Below are 22,694 nucleotides of genomic sequence, written 5' to 3' on the forward strand. Positions count from 1 at the left end.
ACTGACCAACGTCATTCGCTTTCTTAGTCGTTACCACGTTGCCGTCGTTCGTCTACCATTTGTTCACCACTCACTTTTGTGCTTCGTATTCATTAGGATCGTAGAGGAGCGAGGAGGCTTTCGTTCGGCTCGGCCACGTGCTCGAGTACGCAAGCGTAACCTGGTTCCATTCATGCGTCGCGGATCAATGAAACACGTGGCGCCAGAAGAAACGCTTCGACTCCCGACCCTAATTTTCTCTGTTCCAAATTTTAACCCTTTCATTACCAACAAATTGTATCGCTGTTATGTTATGGCTGAGTGATTAACTGTATTTCTCAATTTATTTAAATGAATATTATCTAAATGAGAGATAAATAATCAATTCTTACACAATGGACCCTAATTTTAATTTTGTATCCCTTTTCATTTGTATTTCCTAAATTTTGGATTATTTTAAATATTTTTTTCTTCCAATGTTTGGGATGTGACATTGAATTGCAGAGACTGTGCGATTGTTCGGTCAGCTGGTTTGATTTTATTGAAAAACAAGGAACAATCGAATGACCCGAAACCTATGAGAACAGATGATCCAGATGCTGCGATAATGGACCGTTTCTCGAGATGATCTTCAACATCTTGCGATCAGGATTTCAGGTAAAGGCAGCTGGTGTTTATTTCATCTTTCTCGAACTCTGGACCAGTTTGATCACCGATGCCCTGCCACTTCCTCTTCGTTCTCTCTCGCCAAGATTTCATCGAGCCTCGTTGATTAATTATGTAATGATTGGATACGAATCGGGTGCAGAGACTTGAATTTTCATTCGTTGGAAATCAATAGGTACTTCAGTTTATAAAATCTTCAGTTATGAATATGTTAAATTTTTTTGCAAAATATATGCAAATACATAAATAAGATAAGTTTGCTTAGAACACTTTAAATACTTAGTTAAGCTAAGTAAATAGTAAAACTTTGGGTATTAATAAATTTAATATCAAAGCTATGCACCGAGATAATATAAATTATCTCACAATTTTTGTTAACCCTTTCAATATTGTAAATTTTTATAAAAGTCCATTTTACTAATATATCATGATTTTAGAATTTTTGATAGGAACTCATTTAATACCTTTCACTGATAACTCTATCTTCTCTAGCAATAAATTTCAGTTCTATCTATTTTCTTAATAAAAAATAATTATTGCTCTGTTTGCAAAAAAAATGTGTGTTATTGCTACTTGCAATTTTGTTGCCTGCAATATGCATTTTGTATTAGAACTTCTCAGAGCAAAAGGGTTAAAGTAAATGTACGATCTACTCTACACATCTGGATCTGACGTTTAGATGATCTTCAGCTTCTTCACACCAGGATTTCATGAACCGTGCTCGATATTCCATCTCTACCGAACGGACCCATCTCTTTTCTATAATTCTCCGCGTGTCTTCATTTCATCGTCCGTTTCTCGTTTCCCCGGGCCAAGCGTGTATCAGGGTTCCCTTTAGGAGATGATTCTTTCCCTTCGTTCCTCGCGAATCGAACAGATTCGCGAGCTCGTCGGTAGACGAAAGAAGGAATGCCGGATCAGCGGTGTATGTGATCGAGAAAGTATGAAGTAATCGAAAAAATGTTTCCCTTAGCTCGATTGGCATGGCCGTATTGTCTTCGCGGGTCAAACGGACTTCGATTTGGGATGGCTCGAGGCTTTTCGCAACAGGAGAGCAGAAATAAATTGGGGTGCGACGAGAGGGTTGTTTTTCACCAATCATATTATCACTCTCTTATATCTTCGACTCTGAAATTATTTTATAAAGCGTAAGATTCGATTGCTTTTGGTTATTCAGTCATAGATAATTACAAAAATATTAAATTTAAAATATAAAAGGAAAAATATATAATTAGAATATTATTTGCAACCTATTGGGCATAAGGTTAGCAATTAATAAACAATCACACTTTATTAAATTCTTTATTCAATTAGGAAGGCAAGTATTCTATTAACGAGAGATGCAGTTGAACTGATTTTGAAAGCCTGAATATTGGGTTACCAGACTCTTTTATCTGGTCCCATAAACAAAGATTGAAATAAGGAACGTGTATCGGATATCGTTTGAAGAAAGAGTATTTGTTTAGACATTCTAATGTCTAATGTGATTGAAATTATAATTAATACCAGAACTATCAGCGTTCAATGTATGTTAGCATCAAATATTTGCGAGAGGTGAAACACGTGTCAGAGTCAATGCATTTAAAAACTTTGACCTATTTCTCAAGGGGTTATCGATACCCGGTGCCATATGTCTCTCATCGATCTTGGCCCCGGCGGTAACCGATCCTTTAGCTAATACATACTTGAGGCGCGACGAAATCGAGAGTCGCGGATGTTTTGCTTACGAATTGGCGATAAAGAGTTCGATAGTCGATCTTCAAAGTACGTGCATGTGGCCGATGACCCAAAATCATGGTGCTACATGGCACGTGTAAAGCGATAAGAGTGTTCCAGGAAGATTTGGCTACAGATTGGAGAAGATCTTGCATCTTTTAGTAAGAGATATCTTATCTAACATTTACATACAGAGCTTTAAATTGAAAATAAAATAAAAAAATAAACAGATAAAAAGTGAAACATAAACTAGTAATTCTTTATCTCAATAAAAGTATATATATGCCAACAAAATCATTTTAATCAATTTTATAATTTAAAATAAGGTACCTGAAACAAGCCATTTTGATCTCTTTGGTAGTTCCCGTTTGCTGATAATCTAGTTTTCTATTCCCTACAATTTCAACACTTCTATGTGTATGATGGTAACGAGCATATTATACATATCGTGACGCTTCAAATGTAAGCACTGTAATTGAATAATGAGAAAAAAGAAAGAAGAAAATTTAAACAGCATTACTATTATAATAATAATGCAATGTAGAAAATTGAGAATTTAAATTTAAAAATTAACCATTCATATCCTTAATTGTAATTAGAGTTCTACCGTGTCTGTCTACCCATGTCCATTCTCCCTGCGACGGTCACCCGTTAATTACCCAATTAACCAACATTTTAAGTCCAGCCACCAGTGACCGTCGCGATAACGAAGCTGTTGAAATGCATTCTGACCGAATCGCAAGCCCCGAATGTCGAACGGAGCGGATGTGCACGCGAAAATATGCGCGCGACGAGGATGGCGGTTGCGCTGGCGCTGTCAGCCATCATCGGTGGAGATCGATAACCCTGAATTGGTGTGCGTGCACACGTTCGCGGTGTCGAAGGGAAGAAGAAGAAAAAAAAGCGATCCAAGGAAAAACGAAGAAGAAGAAGGTTCGACGTAAAAAGACATCATAAATCGTGCGGGGCCGATTCATGATACATAGACCCGGCGAACCCCTTCGTTCGCCATACAATCCTGGCCATAGTGAGATGGCCGGTTGCTTAAGTGGCCAATCGTCGAGATCAAGCCGCCTGTCCTGTCTCCAGGCGTTCCTCCCTCGAAAGTCGATTCGAGAAAAAGATGCTACCGAGGTTTTTATCGGCTCCTTTCGAGGGACGAAGCGTCGCCGTTGCCCGCCACCCTGCCAGGGGAACATCCGTTCGAAGAGGTGGATCCTGCGAAACGTTCCAAGAGGACTGGTCGCTTTGCGTCTCTCCACGGGGGTAAACTACCTTGTGGTTGGAGAGAGGGTGATAACTCGGTCGGCCATTGTGACGGCGTCATGCTTCGGTTACCGTAAACATGGAGGATGGATATTGATTTACGGTTAATTGTCAGCTAAATTAATAAGATGCACAAAGGGGTGCTGATATTTTTTAATGAAAGACTTTGATATATTACAAGTATAATATCTAAGGTAATGTTATAGTTTAAGGTATGAAAGTTACAAATAATAAAGAGTTTAAATTGTTTAAGCTGCTTTTCCAGTAATTTACCCTCTTAGATGCTTTTTTCTCGTGTAATTTTTGTAGAGATTTTTGTTTGAAATATTATGAGAATAGTTGAACAAAATAGAATATTTGATGAGATGGAACAGTTGTAATAGAGAGGAGACTGATTGGAATCTAATGTGACAAGGAGGTTTGTCAATAACGTTACCTCTTGAACAGGGTTACAGAATCATTAATAGGAGTGATAACCCTCATAAAACACTATCTCGTTGTTTAAAACAATCTTACCAGGGAGTAATCGATATTCATTTCATACTTAATTCTCTAATTACATTTTTTCAAAATTATATATCAAACACAAGAACAATATATTACAGAATTGCTCCACCATACGACGTTAAATTTATCAACAAATATAATAGATATAAATTTACAGAATTTCTGCACATCCCATACTGTAACTTCATTACTCGAATAATAATTACCTGAGGAAGTTAGAAGGAACCGAGCTATTCAAGATTATCTTCCATATACCATCCCTTTTTATTATGCAGAAGTTTCTAATAATAAAAAAAAATTGAATCAATCATTTGTTATTATTTCTGTATCTCATGTTTGATCGCTTCAAGGCGTCGGCGTAAGATAAACGACGTCAAGGGAAATCTTGAGAGAACTTGAGGTATCGAGAGTTCATCAACGGCACGGGGTTGCGTATCGAAGTTCGATAGCCAATAAATACAGGGTGCTCGACGATCGGGAATAGGAATTCCCGATTGGTCCACGGAACGGGGTTGTATACACGAACTAGAGGTCGCGTACATCCCAGGCCACCCCGAAAGGGGGAGAATCAATAAATCGAACGGAAACTGTATGCACAGCTCGGTGGAAACTCAACCGGAAATCGAGCAGGCTCGCATCATTCCCAGTTGGTGAAGCGAATATTTCCGATAACGTCTTATCGGTTTCCCATGAGTCTCACCGTTAACCAGTTTCATCCACCCGAGGGTGAGAAAGGAATCTCGTTTTGTTGCTTACCCTGCTACCAGTCGCACACTTTGTATTTATTGGAAAACAAGGGCGGTTCAGTAGCAGGAAAACACGAGGTTGCAGGGGGTAATTTTCAACCCCTGCGAAGGGTGCTGCTCCCGTTATTCGTTAAACCAGTCACGACACGATCATCGACGTGAATCCTGTTTCACTATGGGGATTTCATGCAGCTGCCTTCTGAACTTCTAGGGGAGCTACAAGTGGTCGACTATGTGGTCGTCCAAATGGACGGTGGGTTATTCAAATTACATGTATACAACCAGGGGAAGTGAGGACTTGAGTCATGTATAAAATATGTACACATATATGTCTTATTTATGGTGGTACTATTAGATGTTTAATATTTAACCCTTTGTACACGAATGATGTCTTACAGATGCAAGAGCTGTGTGTCATTGAAATTGGTCGTAGCTTTGGAACATGGTATACTGTATTTGATAATATGTAAAACTTTGTAATGAAAAATTTGACATTTTTTAATAAGTTTATGTGATAAATTAAAAAGTAATGCGTACTTGTTGGGTAAAAGAAATGAAGTATTAAGTACTTTCACAAATTTAAGTAGTTAAATTACATTTCCCTGAATATTTCTACAATTAGTAGTTAATAAAGAAGTATTTTAACAAAATAAAAGTGAAGCATATTTCAATATTTAATTATTAAACCTTATTTTCCCTAATCTACAATATTTCCAAATTCCATTCTCAATTATCTTACAAACTCTGATCCTCCACACCTACCAAAACTATCCAATTCCAAATCCCTCAGTTGAAACACATCAGGAGATCTCCAAGAATCCTAAACTAATTTTTTGAATCAAAATAACATTCGTCTTAAATATCTTCCATCGTTTCTGAAATCAATCCAAGAAAAACATCCATCGTCTCCATAATACAGAATCGAAAATAATCTTCAAACTGTTTTTTTGATCCAAAAGGAAAAAATGAGGGTAAAATAGACTTGCCAAAGAGATTAAACGACAGCAAGGAGGTGGCCTGTGCTGGTTGCCATGATATTAGAGAAGTATCAACATTGCAGGAGTTTATTCTGGTTCGCTTCAATGAATTAATGTTCGATCATGACGTGTTTTGGGAAGAGGGGAGGAAACACCTCCACGTGGCACGAAGGAGGTGACGAGATGAAAGCGGAAACCATTCATGGAAAGAAATGGGTTAGAACAGAAGAGACACGCGGTTATTAGGAACGTAGGAACCATCAGCTACCATTCTGACCATACCTTCCATTGTTAAACGGTTACAAGATCCATTGGAGGTGTTAAACATTCATCCGACGAACGAATTTGCATATCGCAAAGCGATAAGAACATTGAATAAAACATTTTTCATTTATTTATTATTTATCATTTAACATTGATCATTTTTTCCTTTGTACACCTTCCTTGAAGGCTTTATTCAAATATATTTTTGCACTGAGAAATGAAGCTTCTTGCATATTGTTAGTTTAAACAATTTAACATTATACTGTTAGAATGTATGTATTATAATAATAAGGCGTTGGTTACTGTTTTGTAGTGGGAAACGGGTCGATCGTTGCAAAAGTTCACGCGTTTATGATTTTGTACGTTTGCCAATGGGATGCAACAAATCGTTGCAAACAAAGTAAAGTTTGCAATTACACAGGAAAACAGAAGGTACAGCGATGTATTACCGATAAGCTGGCCGCGTTACATTTGTAAAGTTCACCTACTCGCGACGTGTTAACCTGATACGCGATGCGACGTTTTGTATTTAAAAAAAAAAAATGTTGCTTCATCAGTATGCACGACGAGTTTGTTCGTGTGCTCGTTATCGTTCCGCTTGATAATGCGATTTATCGCCGCGCATCTGTAATCGAGGATACTTTTTGTGCCGCGGGCGAAACGAGTTAAAATAGCATTTCAGATCTGAAGAAATTAATCACCGATTAAAAATGAAATTAAAATCTACCATTTTGTTACATTTGTTGTATTCTTTCCACTAAAATTATTTTACTTTATAATTAAATAAAAGTTTGAAAATCAAAGTAACTAAAATATTAATTTTAATTTCAATTAGAAATTTCCTCCACCAATTCTTAATTAAAGTTTAGCAGTTAAGAAATATTAATTTTCTGAATAAAATTATTTATGCTTCCTCATTAATTGCAAGAATAAATTCGAATACAACATCAATCAGCTAGTTTCGATACCATATAATTCATTTATGCAATAAACACAAAGGAACAATCTTTCTCTGATAAAACGATCATTAGTGTTACACGTATTGTTAGTTTGGAACGAATACATAATTAATTATACCTTAAATGCATGCAACAGGCTATCTCAGAGATTGATCACAATATCATGATAATTTCTATTCATTGCCATTCGGGTACAATGAAACGTATACACGCGTGTACTATGAAGGAACCCATTCATCTTACTCCGTACGTGGTCAATGACCATTTTTTGCTCACAGATATTGGATAAGTGACAGCGCGGGTTATCAGGGACCCAGGAGATGCAGGGACGTATCTATCCGATTGCAAGAGGCGTAGACCGTTGTTGCAGACATTAATTAGGGTGGAACAATAGAGAACGAGAATTTTTACCAGGAAAGTATCAAGTGAAAGAGATCGAGGCGTGGGAGTAACACAGCAACCGAGGCGAGTAAAATCGAATAGCAATGATTCGAGCACAATTGATCGTGTGACAATTTTTTTTTAAATTAATCAATGTTCTCTTATAGCAATTCTATTTTTCTCTAGCGGAGACTTCTTGATCCTATATTGTTCATTAATTAATTTGTGTGTTATAAAGAAGTAATAATAAAAAATTATTGCACTTTATTATACACTTTTTAAATAGAACTTTCTTTGATATATAAACAAGTTTCTAATGTTATTCTCTAGGCTAATTATGATTCGTTAGAAAAATTTATACATTATTTCAGATATTTGAGACACTTAAAATTCATGGTTTTACATTTAAAAAATGTAAATTATTACCATACTAATTTTCATAGGATAATCTTTAATTTTTTTTTTAATAAATACGAGGAATATTTTATCTTCATTTAAGATTGTTAAATTCATGAGGACAGTGAATTGGACGTGTAGTAAGAGCACATCAGTGTTGTAAGGACAAAGGGCCTGAGGGGCAATGCGTGGCCTTACCAAGGAATCAGCCCCCATAGGGAGTGTTCAAAGGGCCCGACTACTCGCCATGTGTTCCATATGTACAAATACATGCAACGAGAAGACGCACGTACGCATACTTTATTATGTACAGTGTCAACGAAAACTTTACTATCTTTTAGGCAACTCGATTATTTCAAGCTACTCGTCTCTTTCGACTTCTCCGATCGACTCCAAAATCAAGTCTCATTTGGGTTCGAATTTCGAGTTGCTCCGATACTCAAACTTGCCGATTATTCTTCAAATTGACCAATCTCAAAGTTAATTAGCTTTTAGTCGACACTATACACTCATACGCGGTTTCACCATAACTTAGCAGACTGGTTAGGCTCACGCACTGCTGCACGAACGTGAGCTATCGGGAAAGCATGATCTCTGTGACTTGCTCCTGGGGCTCCTTTCCTCCTTTTTGGTGGCGAGGCCAAAGCCTGACTGCGGTCCAACTGTGCAAGGGACGCATAAACAACGAGTATCCTCGAGGTGTATCAAAACTGATTCTTGGAAATATTTCCTTACCCCAAACTCTTTAATAATTATTCCCACGTTTCTTGGAATTATCTGTTTTTTATATTTCAAGATTGTGAAGTGGATAGTAAATCCTTTGTCACTCGACAGGTATAACCAGAAATATAAAAACATTTTGACTACTATGAGGGTCACTGGTGACCATCTACCATGAATTTAATATAAAATAAAATAATCAAGAGAAAAAAACAATTTTAAATAAAATTTTTGATAGCATTAATATTATAATAGGAATGTAAGATAAGAAAGGATATAACCGCCCTTTCACTGGTACAAAGTGTCTCTTGCATATGAAACATGATAAATAAAAGAAATATTGGAATAAGGCTAATAAATTATTACAGTAACCACTCAATACTTCCCTGCCCCGTACTTAAATAACTAATTGGATAGATCATGAAACTGGATCGTAAATGCACGTCAATAGCATTAGAAACGCGAACACGTAATCTACTTCACAACTAACTCACTTTTTATTCACGACAGGTACACGTGGCACGCACATTACGTCACCTTATCTACACACGCATTATTAGGGTTGCATGATGTGTTCGCTATCGCTTTTGTATCTCCGCACACGTAATTGTACGGTGCTTGGTCCGACGAAGATACGTTCGTCCAAGGAGGCGTACGAGACATGCATACGGATGCTAGTAATAAAGGGTGGTAAATTTTGAAAGGTTGAACAAAGAAAAAACATGCGGAGCAACAGGAGAGCACGAAGCAAAGAGGGTTGTATGATGCGCCTCTATGTAACGGTGTTCCTTTTATTCTGAGCTTAGCCAACCCTAACTGGACCAACGGGGTTGAAAAATCCCCTTGAAAATCAAAATGTGGGTGGATCGATAGAAACAAATGTGAACGTTATCCAATAATATATTGTTTAACTTAAAAATAATTATTGTATTCATTTTGTTCTAAAATTTCTATGTACTTAGATTGATTTTTTATTTATTGCTTACTTGAAATGATTAATTTGAAATACCTATGCAAGTAAAATAATTTTTCATTATAAATAATGTTAATTTCAATGTACAGAGTTTCTTGAAATTAAATAGAATCAGAATAAGAAAGATGGTACGTGTGTTCTTTTTATAAGGTTTCAGATTGTTTCCTTGATACCTGTAATGGTTATAGAGGATGCTTCGGAAAGGACGCTTGACCGCGTCCAAACAATAGCTCTGAGAACGTGGATCAGGGTAAGAACCAGGATCACAGAATTTAGTAAGGGTGTGTCATCCACCACTGGATGAAATTCTTGATTTTACTGAAATTTTATGGAAATTTTAACAATAACTAAGATTTCAAATGTTCAGTTGAATTAATACAAGACTTCTACTAAAAGTGACTAAAAATACAGGAACCGAATTTTTAATTAAATATTTTATTTTAATTATATTATTCTTATAATTTTGTAATAATATAATTTTAAATATAAAATTTCATACAGTATATAACTTATAAAGGTTTATTCAATATTTTCTTCAGCCTTTATAAATAAAATAATTTTATTTGTAAACAAATTTAAAATATCATCGACTGTATTAAATTGCAAAATTAACAATCATAAAATTAGCGTTCATTTCCATGAATCGCGGTACGAATAACGGATATAAGCGCGGCAAAAAGTAACCAAGAGGCGATGAGAGCGTGTGGATTTGGAACGGGATTAGGATAACGTGGACAACGAACTAGCACTAGTTTCTCTGCCAGTTGTTGGTAAATCATGGTTTAGAATCAACCGGGAAACAGATCCGACGAAGAGGTGGTCAGAGGAGCTAAACGAGCTTAGGACAGCGCCATGAAGAACGTCTAAACGCTATACCTGGCTGTGTATTCTACGTGCGTACACACGAGCTACGCTACTTTACTACGAATCACCGTCACGTGACTGGTCACTTCCCCATTCATCAATTCATTCATTCGTAATTTTATATTCGTTAAAATTCCTATAGAAAAATTTGTACAAATTTTTCTTGACCCTCGATCATTTATTTTTATAATATTATAAAACATGATAATATTTTTTAGGTTTAATAAAAATGCAAAGAATTAGAATATTAATGAATTAAATATTGTATACTATATGTTGTACTTTATTATTAATAATTAAGAAAGGAGTACTAAATTTAAGAAATAGTTTGTGGAAATATCATTTAATTAAATAAATAATATAAAATAATTTTACTCTACGATTATTATTGGTTTTCAAAAGGAAGTGTTAATTTACTTTATTGTATTATGTACTTTTTATTTATAATTGAGGTTAAAGATTAAAATATTATTTATTTAAATTAAAATAAAATGTTGGAAATAAAAAAAAATGTAAATTTGGAGGCGCCGGGCATCGATCCCGGTACCTCTCGCATGCTAAGCGAGCGCTCTACCATCTGAGCTACGCCCCCAGATGTTTCAACATTTCCTTTCCGCTTTCACAACGCGGTATATTTATAGTTGTGAAACAATTTTTAAAATTATTAATAATAAACCGACAAATTGTATAATTATCTCATATTCCTTATTCTCTGTAACATTTTTAAGTTAAAATTAACTTTGTTATTGATAGAACAGGATATTTCCTTCGATATTATTCTAACCAAATATAAATTTAGATTAAAATGATTGCACCAATAATATACTAATTTTTTTTTTCATAAAATAAAAGTATAGAAAACAAAATGATGATACCTTAATGTTATAAGTAAGGTGATAATAAAAATTCTCCTTTTTTTGGAATCTTAGGTTTGCAAGTTAGGTAGGTATAAAATTAAATTGCTTGCCCTTCAAGGTGTATTTCATCCCCCACTTGTTTCGTTTGCTTTCTCATTTGACCACATGGCGCCACTCTGGTGCCAGGATCGCAGAAAGGTAAAAGAGGATTACTTCTACGAACACACGTGTACTATACTATTTCCGTTCTCTCTTTATGTAATTCTTATTCTGCATCCATAATGCGCAATGGTATTAACAATTCCCAAGAAATTAATTTGAAAAGTCCAATCATTATTTTAAATTTAAATATTACTAATAATTTTTAATAGTTTATAATTTTTAAATTATAAATTTTCAAAATATTCTTCAATATTTTAACAATTACCACCATTTCCATTTATTTTGACAACGAATCATTATTGAATTATTACCAAAAAATTTGCATCATTGTTATAAATTTTCTCCTTGCAATGCATATGAATTTTCCATCAAATTCTGCTGCAGTGAAAGGGTTAATACCAGACTGCAGCACATCGAGAAGAGTCGATCGATCAGGTGGTAAGGGATGAAGCTGTAAAGAAGGGGTGAATAATCGATCAGGGCCGCACACCCAATATCCAATCACTTGGTACTCGATTTCCATCGAACTACCAGGGAGACTTATCGCTTAAATTGTGCAACGATATCGTTTGACGATAATCGTAAACATAGTCAGTCAGGTTTATCGGATTTCGAGGTGGCGTTAGAGAAAGAGAAAGTCGATAGTTGGTGAAAGTACGACCAAGAGAAAGAGGTCCTGTGAGAACCTCTGTTACTCTATGGCAGCCTGCTACGCCGACAGACCTCTTTTCCGATAATTTGCCTCTCATTAACATAAAAGTAACATCTTCTGTAAGAAGTTTTGGATTTTACAGCTTCGAAGGTTGGTGGTTCGTTTGCTCTGGCTCCTTTCTATAGCTGCGGCCCTGCTCACCATTTGCTCTTGTTTTTCGATACCACCAACCACCGTCTCTTTTTATTCCCCCTTTATTGATCTACTTCTATGTTCGTTGCGCAATTCTTTTTAATTTCGAATTTTCTAATTATTTAACCCTTGAAAAGCGGAGTTTGAATCAATCATGATCCAAATTAATAAAATATATACAAGGATATGTGTAATTTTTAAACGAAAGAGTTTTATATATTGAAAGAATAATTTTCAAAAGAACAACGTAAAATTTTGAAAATGAAAATAATAGGAAATACAAAATTAAATTAGAAGAGGAGCGTTCTCCATGGTCCGTCGCCTGAGGGTTAATTAGCGATAACAATATGAGATGAGTTGATTATATAAAACTAAGGCAAATTAAATTTTATTATGGTTGTTCAAATTATCATACAAGATTTCTTTAATCTGAAAATTGAAATATCTCTCAATCTTGTTATTACAGCTGATGATACTGGTTTTTTCTTATTCTTGTAACTTGATTAGTTGAAAGAATAATGTTATTCAACCATCAAGATTGTTTTTTCTCTCTGAATACACGTTTCCAGATTGTGTATCTTTAATTTGTGGATTATTTATTCAGATTATTACATAGGTATGTATTTTCTGCGAAAGTAAATACAATTTTTCTCTGGATTTATTGACCCAGTTCCAAGGTATTCAAAGTATTTCCACGTTTTTACAGACACTTTAGTCTGGTCTATAAGATTCCTATGTAAAAATAGAGCTCTATTTCTGACGGCTAATTGTTACAAACAGTCTGCTTGGCGTTCTGAATCTCTCTCACTGATTTATGATGTATATTTTGCAATGACACCAACATTTTCCCGAGGTATTAAAAATTGCATATAAAAATTAATTCGTGTGAAGTATTTCTTCGATAGGTTAATGAATCTTACTACTGCTGATAGCGAGTTCGCATTTTCCAGAAGAGCATCATTAATTTTTGAAGCTTTCAATTTCTAATTTATGCCAGATCTGTGTATACACAATCTATGTGTGCCTTGGGGCTTAAGAGATTCACGTTTTCAAAGGAATTTCTGGTATGTTTATTATACATAGTTGGCCCAGCTTCCTAGTAGCTTTGCAGTTGAACTAACACCGTTTTTCCGCCATCAAAGTCTACGTCGTTCAGTGAACTATCTGCACGTAAACAGTTGCTAAACAAACATATCTGTTATCTCGCTGTATCGAGTGAGCGATTCTAAACGAGAAGCAAATTTTCAAAAGAAAAATAATCAATAATTTTAAACTCTACACTAACGAGAAGGTGTCAAAAATTGGATAAAGTTTGAATGAAAATCTTTTCATAAATAATAGTTGAATTCAAAGTTTTTATCTGATCACTTTTAGACTGATCACAAATTGATAAGGTAATCTTGTTACAAAGAACGTTTCGTACTTTTCTTGAGATTCCTTCATAGCTGCCTTGGTCTACCATCGTACAATTATGTTATGTAATAAGGAAGTTAGCACTTCGAATTACTCGTTCAAGCACTTAGCAACAATTACACTCGTTTCAGCGTCCAAGATACTCGAGGAGTAAATGAATGCACTGTGATCGAGCGAGATGCAGTTCCACGATTACCATGCACAGTAATCGCTTTGTGCGAATCATCTCGAGTGTAAAATGCATCCAAGGTTTCTCATAGTCTGACCTTTGTTAGTACGAATGTTTATCGACTATATATCCACCATAAAAGTAGAAATAGGCGAAAAAACGCGCGAATACTACGGAGCTCGTTCGCAACTGTTTCAATTTTAGCACCCTGATGGTTGCCAACGACTATGACACAGCTTTATTGAAGTTTAGATATACAACATTTATAAATTTCTATCTAGATTATATTATTGTAAATTATGGTAATTATGGAATTGATTGATTGTATTTTATTTAATACAAAAGGGTTGAAGATTAAATTTAAATTAACCCACCATTCAATAATTAAAATACTTTCAATTTTTATTGATAAATAAGAAAAAAATAATTTTTTATCTTCTATCAAGTTCAAATCGTTCCAGTTACATTTATTTTAATAGAAACATGCATCACCCTGTTTGTTTCTGTGTTTCAGCAACGTGTGCCAGTATTCTCCGAAATGTGACGATAAAATGTAGAGGAAAACGGTTTCTGATTGATCACCGAACATTCAGAGGTATTCAAAGGTTAAATGTATCGAACACGTGGCAAGAGTTATGTCACGAAAGGTATTGTTGAGTCAAGTGCATGTCTGACCGAAGGCGCCGGAGAAATAACTTTGAAGCGCCAACATGCGCGCAAACTTCCGTTATTTATAGTACAACCTGACCAACTATCTGTTCTTGGGTGCATTCACCGGGCAATCGAACCCAGTTTCTACGTTCAGAATAATGAATATCATCTCTGGTCGTTTGTGAGGTCTACATTATACTTGTTTCTATTGGCAGCTTTATTTTCCATGAATTTCAGTGGACAGTTGTTTCTGAATGAAATTTTAATTGCCATAAATATTCTAGGAATACTTGTTATTCAAAGAAATATTTTCGCAGATCATTCGTTTAATTAGTTGCAATTAAAATTTAATTTAACTAATTTTCTTTAAATTGAAATTATTAGAGATAGTTGATTCTCAAAAAGCTCTAAAAAATAAAATTTAATAGTTCATGTATTACATTGAAATATTTTAATGAATAAACTATCTTCTTTTTTGATACTGCTTACGCAAACATCTCATAACAGACGTCTGCTACGAGGATGAATCTAAGCAAAATTTTTAGCATACCACCGCACCGTCAGAAAGAAGCCAGATATATTTAGAAGATGCTTAGTCATTTAAATACCAAGCTTTGCCGGTTTTATTCACAAGCTTTGCAACAAAGTCGTATAAATTTTGCAGTACGTAAACTTTATAGATCGAATTGCTGACGGGTGAAGAGAAATAACAACGACGTGATGAGTCGGACTGTGAAATGTTTAATCCTCTGTACATTCGTGCAACTTTGAAGCAACGTACTAAATTTCTGTCATATGCATATTCACAATTTTGGATTTATGTGTATTGTAATTTCATGGTATGATTTGTTATGACATTGAAGTAACATGTTACTTGGCTGTAATAAATCCTTCTGTATCAATATTAACATTTCTATAATGTTAAGCTGTGTCAATTTTTAATATATAAAATTTTTTCACGAATTCATAGCTTTGACATTTAAATTTATTATAATATTAATATTTTTATAATGTCAAGCTATGTCATTTTTTAATATATAAAACTGTTGCCATGAATTCATAATTTTGTTATTTAAGAGTAATAATAACAGTGATGTATCAATTTATAATAAATTTTTTTATAAAAGGTGAATTCATTTTATAATATTTTTCCTGTTACCAATATTTCTATAACGTCAATTTTGATCATTTTTTCCAGATACAGTAAATGTAGATTACGCGGTGTGAACAGGTAATGGTGCAGAAATTTTGTCGCTGATATGATGCATCACGTGGTGCATTAGGAGTGTCACATGAATTATTGCATCTCATTTGGTTGGCTTATCTTATGCGACCCCGTAAAGCAGAATAGATGCATTTTCGAGATTTCAATGTCGCACTTCGAATTCATTGGCTCGTATGAAAGACTGAACTTTTTGCTCGAAGAAAGCAGTGCTTTTGTTAATTACAGGTCAGCGGGCTTTCTATCCGCGTTTGCATTTAATATCGCGTGCAATGTTGAATGCAAGTTTGCTTTTTGCGATGAAGTAATCCATTTGAAATTAAAATCTGATTTACACCATTTAGGTGAATTTGTGCCTTTTGAAGTAATTCTAATTAAGTACAACTTTTATTTTTAAAAAGAAAGGTGAGAAGTTGAATGCAACGAGTTTCATTTTACTCTGCATTCATTCCACAAACCTCGATCTCTATTTATTATCTTAAAATTGGAAATATTATTATTAAAGATTTGGGGTAGATTTCCACGGTTCGCGTTTGATAAAAGATCTGCAAGATGCTTTGTGAATTATGAAATGAAGTTAAATATATTTTTCTTTGGAGTTTCTTTCCCGCATCTGCTCGACGATATATTTAAAGAAACAGTTTTTGAATTTTCCCGAGAACACGCATGACGACGCGAGTAAATATAAATCCACGTCTTAATAGCGTCCATGGATTTTTGGAAAATCGACCACTGCGAAATTCTTCTTAACCAGCGATAATCTTAAATTAGAACTGACGTCATGTTCCCTATAACATTGCTGACGAATCTTGCACGACGAATCGATAACCGTTAGAAAAAGATCCTTTTAAGCGCACTTTAATTACATGCGGGAACATTTCACGAAAAGTTACGAAATTACAATGTTTCCGGCGTTAGTGCAATATTTCATTAAAACAAGTAATTATGCATGGAACTTAGCAACAATAAACCAGAATATATTACCTCGGTTAATGTGTGCCATGTGTATCGTGTAGCTAGTTAATTATTAAATAAAGAGTTAATTATATTGAAATAGTCATCTTCAATTCAACGATAATTAGAACACATCACTTAATCCAATATATACAGAATTAGCTTTGTAATTAATGAAATAATTCTCATAAATTTCCTAAGATTGACGATTGAATTTATTACTCGTAAAAATCACAATTTCGTTTTCTGACATTAATTTAAACGATGTGGTTTTTAGAGACTTGAAACACGTAGTCATCTCGAAGACACTTGTCATTCCTGTCAGAAGCGACAGAAACGAATTGCACCGATCGATGATTCGTAAAAATGATAACAGATACCTGTCTTTGACAAGATATATCGGCTGCTCCACATACCCGGAAGTGATAAAACAACAGTATCGACGGAATGAACAAGTGACGTGATCATAACAGATTATCCGAGCAACGTCAAAAGGTAACTGGGGAGTGCTGGAACCTTCTATGACACTCAAACAGGATGTAACATTGAACTTAACTGGCTAATAACCTCCGGTCATATGCAATCTATTGACGAACTTTTGATGTTTCGTTATAAACCGCAATATAAAATGATTGAAAATTATAGATCGAATAATTTTCAATCATCTACTCAATCCTTTGAAAGCTACTCTGAGATCTATAGACTAATAATTCTACTTTTACTACTGCATGATCCAAAAAGGGGTTAAATTGAGGCTTTGCAATCAAACCGTTCAACGACCCTCTGGGTTGCCGAACAGAAGTAAAAATAACAGAAGGAACAAAGGGTGCCGGAAATGTATAAACCAATCACAGGGAGAACAATCCTTCGCGTGAAAATTAGATTTTATAATAGTTTGAATAATTTATCGATTCGAATCTATTGCTATTTTATAGTAATTTTAGTCAGCTTGGAATGAAATATTTGTTTCAGTTTCTTGGTATTATAATTACAAAGATTGCCTTTGGCGCTCTGATTGGATCACGTTTTATTACGAAATTGCATCGTTAGCCTCTTCTGCAAACGTACCGCGCAAATCACTTACGAAACCCCTGGTCATTTATCATACTTAGCGTACCCACACGCACGTCATTTTTTAATAACGAGAAAAATGCGACAAGTGTTTAACTAACGTTAACACGTGAATGAGACATATATAGTCCGAACACTGTGTACGCATGGAGATAAGATTGAAATTAAAATTGACGTTCACGAACAGTAGTTTCATTACCTTGGAATTAGAACCTGTTTAATTAGCAATAGAATTATTTCTGTATATATTTGATATATGAAAATCTTTTCTCTTGATTACTGGTTAGAAATTCTAATATCGTGCCCCTTGATTTTGCTCTTACAACGATCCGATTTAACGTCAATATTTGACAGAGAGAATTACATTTGTCCAATCGACGCTTAGGCCGGGTTTGCTAACGTTTATTATCCACCACGCTATTGTGTGTTAACGTACACGTGTTTCAGCCTCCTCCTAGTTTGCTCTCGCAATTAGCCCGCAAAATTTACTCGAGCCTGTGGCCAGATAGTGCAACAGTTCATTTAGACACGCAAAAGATACGCATACTTTAATATTAGAACAGTTAAATCCGTCAAAACGACGCAGGTATTACAGAAATTATTAAATTTCGCGAAGATAATTTATCATCCACCCCATCGCTTATTTAATTTTTCGAAATAAACAAGAAAAATAAAATTTGTAAACTTCAAATGGGACACGGTTGTTCATTAAACTCGGCCGTGATTAATTTATAGAGTTTATGAAAAGCGTGTAACTTTAATCGCGGAAATTGTAAGTGAAACATTATCCACGTTTATTAAAGCAGTCCCTTAAACGTATAACTAAACGTATAACTAAACGTAAAACGCGTTCCATTAATCTTTTTCAGAGCGCGGAAAAGGCTGGTCAATTGGGGGAAAATGTTTGAAAAGCACGGCTCGTTTCTTAACGGGATTTCACGTATGAATTAAGTGTGTTTAATTAATTACGAAGCTTACAGACACGCTTTGCTAAGCGTGGCTCCTTTTTCATTCAACAAGTTTCTTCAGTTTTTTCATCGGATTTGTTAGCACCCCTTTACAATTTACGTTACATAAACGAATTTACATTTACTTTCACCTCTTTCATGGATTCGGTTCTTTGCAGACTTTTTGCAATTGTTTCTTTCCTCTTTTCAGAAAAGATTCGTTCAAAGTATAGTTACGCTTTGATCATGGAATCTTACTTGGTTTCATAAGATTTCTAAGGAATCTTGGAATTGAAATTCAGTATTTTGCAATCGATACCTTATGCGAGGTATCTAACGTATTTCCGTGGTATCATTAAAGTTGTTATTGAAAACACAATAATACTGCTACAATGTGATGAAGACTGCTTACATAATTTCTAATCATTTGCTGCACTCATTGACAACCGAAGAAATATTACTCTGAAATACCAATTAATGATACCATAAAGATGCTGAAGATATATTAACCAACACTTTTGAAATGATGTCAGTAATTGTCTAAAAAATCTAATCTTCTAATCTAATCCAAGTTTCCATCCTTCTTTTACAAATAATTATGATAATCATTATTCTTAGAATTTATTACTATAATCCACGTGGGTGATTATTTTTCAAAAACCCTCAAATGCATCGGCGAGATAAATTTAATTGTCATTAATTTTCCCGCAAAGATATTCAAACTTACCTAGAGCGTAGATCGAGACCAGCAGCCATTGTATCGATCCCTTCATCGCGTCGATCGTTGAACACTGACAGAAACGAAACCGCTCAAGATCCAGATACGTTGAGAATAAAAATTTCGAACGCACGTTTACAGGTTCTGTTTTCGATTTGCGTCAAGCATACGCTCTCACCTATATTTAGGCAGCACTGCAATAATAGCAGCCGACCACGTTGAGGAAGGGAGCAACTGGAGAACGCGAAAACGCGACGTTCCGGTACCAAGGCTTAACTCACTGACAGCCTATCAATCAAATTCCTTTTCCTCTTCTGGTATTGAATTCCTTCTAATTCAGAAACTTTTGATATCCTTTACTCCAACCATCGTCATAATTATTTTATCAATTCTCACTTCTCTTTAATTAATTATCTTTCCAATAAATATTACCTTCTTCAATTATTATCGGTTCTAGAAATACTTTGAAAAATGTATTCTTTTGCGATGATCCGAAGGTATCCAAATGCTGGAAGATAATGTATTTATCAGTGGCCAACAAATTGTAAATTGCTGCTTGATCACTTGAAATTCAGTAACGTTGAATGAAAACAAAGCACAAGCACTCCACGTGGCGGTCGTCGTCTTATCCGCGCCAGGTGTTATTCCAGAATGACAGAAACAAAACGCGTGTCGCGCAGGGTATCAGGAGGCGACCTTGAGGAGGATGCGCCGGTATCGGAAGGGAAGCCAACACCAGCGACGATCCGTTACCGCGAGGATGGCGTCAACGCGACGCACGGACGGACATATCTGTGGCACGGAGTTTGTCTGAAGCGCTGTTTGAACGACGATGAAACGAAAGGCAGGAGGGCGACTGGTTCACTCTTCAATTCTCTCCCTCTTTCTCTGTCGTCATCCGCCTCCACCTCGCGCTCTCTTCCTCCTCCACCATCGACGATCTCGACGATCTCTTCCCCTTCTATGACACCGACGTTAAGTCTCCGAGTGTCGACGAGGATTCACGGTATTTTTGTACCTTCCTCGTCTTTGCCTCGCGGCACGGAAAAAGCGAGAGGCACTATCAACCCCCTACAAGGGTCGTAGAGATTCAGATTTATATACACTGTGGTGGTCTTCCGATGATTTCTGTATTTTCAGACTTGGTTTCAAAAGAGATCTAGTTTGTCTGAATCGTCTTGGATGATTTGTTTTGGGTTGGAACCAGTTTTGGTATGAATTTGGTCACGTTTTTATTTATGGAAATTAATGAAGAATAAATTGAATTGTTTTTGACGATGGTCCATAAAAATGTTGATGTACCTTGATCTTTATTTGGATAGATCGTTTCCTGGAGCTATTATTTCGTTTAAGGCGATGCAAGCGTCGAGGCCGAACGCCGAATTCCGCATCGGTAAAACAGCCCATGTTTAATCGAAAATTAAGCTGAACAGAAACTGATTCAAGCGCCACCTCAGTTATTGCCAACTAACGGCATGCTATACTACGTCACCTTTCGCATACACCTAAATGACACGTGTATGCTACGATAGTTATATGTATAAGTACATAATTAAACAATACTGACCATGCATTCATTATCATTAATTTTCTTTCTATAAAATTGTATTTGTAATGTGGTACACTTCAGAATCTCAAAGGCATAATTCCTGAAAAAAATATAACACAGATTAAATTTAAAAAAAAGCATAAATTTCGCAGCCAATTCGCTCGTATTATTTGCTGCATAATTAATAAATGTACAATAGAAATAATGATACAGTTATTAATTAGTCATCAAATAATAACGATTGCCCAGGTCTCACCACGGGGAGGTTGCTGCGGGTGGAGACCCGCCCTACCTCGTCCCATCCACCCTCCATTTATGCAAATTTTTACTTTCATTCAATAACATCATCCTCTTGATGCACATTTGCAAAACGTTTCGACTGTTGTGCAAACGAACAACAAAAGGAGCATTAGTTTTATTCACTACCTATCTATCTACTTATCTATACATATATCTACGTATGTTTTTGTTTTTTATTCCTATTGCAACATTTTTTAATTTTGATTTTGATTACAGATCTGTAATTAATAAATATGCAATTGCATATTTGTCCTACATACTTATATTACTAGGAATATCTGCCTATTCCTATAATATAATATAAAAATTCACTTAAATCTAACGCTTCATATTTAAACACTGCAGTGTTTGACGATTATATCTTAATGACCATATACATAAATAAATACAATGAATTTGTTGATTTTGTTGTCCTCACCAGAAAACTTCGTGAAACACACTGAAAAGGGTTAGACATCATTTTTAAAAATAATAAAATTCATATAGCCTTATTAATAACTTTACGACCTGCCTATATAAAAATTTGAATACCTATAATGAATTTGTTGATTTTGTTGTTGTTATCAGAATATTTTCTGAAATAAACTAAAAAGGATTAAACATAATTTAAGAAAATAATGAGGCTCATCTAGCCTTAATCATAAATTTTGCAACCTGCCTGAAACAAACAGAAAAGGATTAAATACAATTTTCGAAAATAGTACGGTTCAAATATTACCATTCATAAAAATAATTTTTCCTTTTCAATCATTTTCACCTTGTTTTACTTCAGTGGATACATTGAATTTCATTTATGGACGCTAGATTTTATATTACATTTCTTCCAGTCTATTATCCGATATTATTAATTCACACTTCCTATGAAGATATTTTTCTGTAACAGAAACTGATTAATTGAATCCAGATAAAGACAAAGAAAAATTAATAGCTGGAAAGAAGATAAATTAGTAACAATCAAATTTTATAAAAGTCAGAGTGGTTGTTAATAATTCAAAATCAATTTGATACGAAATATGAATTTGAAGCAAACTTCAGTACCAAAATAAAGAGAAAAAAATTCAGAAATATATATATTTTTGATTTAAGTGACTTGAGTTAAGAACATTAATTATTTCATTTTATTGTATTTAATATTCGTTCATTTCGCGACAAATAGCACACAATATTTTAATTGAAACAACTGCCTTTTACTACAATATATAGTACGTACAACCACGACTCTACTCGACTTTGTTGCATTATATTATTCAATACACCTTTCATTGCAAATTTATTGTAAATGGAAAAACTGAAAAAAAAAATCACGAGTGGACTTTGCTTTTCAGGAAAAGAATTTGAAAATTTATAAAAGTAATTTAATTAGCTTCTCCGTAAGCTTGAAACAAAACATCGCGATCAAAAATTAAAACTAAACAACTCGAAC

At 34.8% G+C, this 22,694-nt stretch overlaps 1 protein-coding gene and 1 non-coding gene across 7 annotated transcripts in view; both read right to left on the reverse strand.

The window, feature by feature from the left end:
- LOC117601396 (xaa-Pro aminopeptidase ApepP) overlaps positions 1–20,279 on the reverse strand; it is a 31,265-nt gene extending 10,986 nt beyond the window's left edge. For 3 of the 6 annotated variants that reach the window (XM_034318082.2, XM_034318081.2, XM_034318078.2), the window contains exon 1: positions 19,432–20,279. In XM_034318082.2, coding sequence (XP_034173973.2) covers positions 19,432–19,477 — 46 coding nt within the window. In that variant the 5' untranslated portion in view covers positions 19,478–20,279. The remainder of the gene's footprint in view (positions 1–19,431) is intronic. The other 3 variants (XM_034318079.2, XM_034318077.2, XM_034318080.2) reach the window with 3 other exon arrangements.
- TRNAA-AGC (transfer RNA alanine (anticodon AGC)) lies at positions 10,934–11,006 on the reverse strand. Its single transcript has one exon. It is a non-coding gene; the product is annotated as a tRNA-Ala (tRNA).
- Positions 20,280–22,694: the final 2,415 nt, after the last annotated feature.

The sequence above is a fragment of the Osmia lignaria genome, chromosome 6 (genome assembly GCF_051020975.1).
Source record: "Osmia lignaria lignaria isolate PbOS001 chromosome 6, iyOsmLign1, whole genome shotgun sequence".
Taxonomy (NCBI): Eukaryota; Metazoa; Arthropoda; class Insecta; order Hymenoptera; family Megachilidae; genus Osmia; species Osmia lignaria.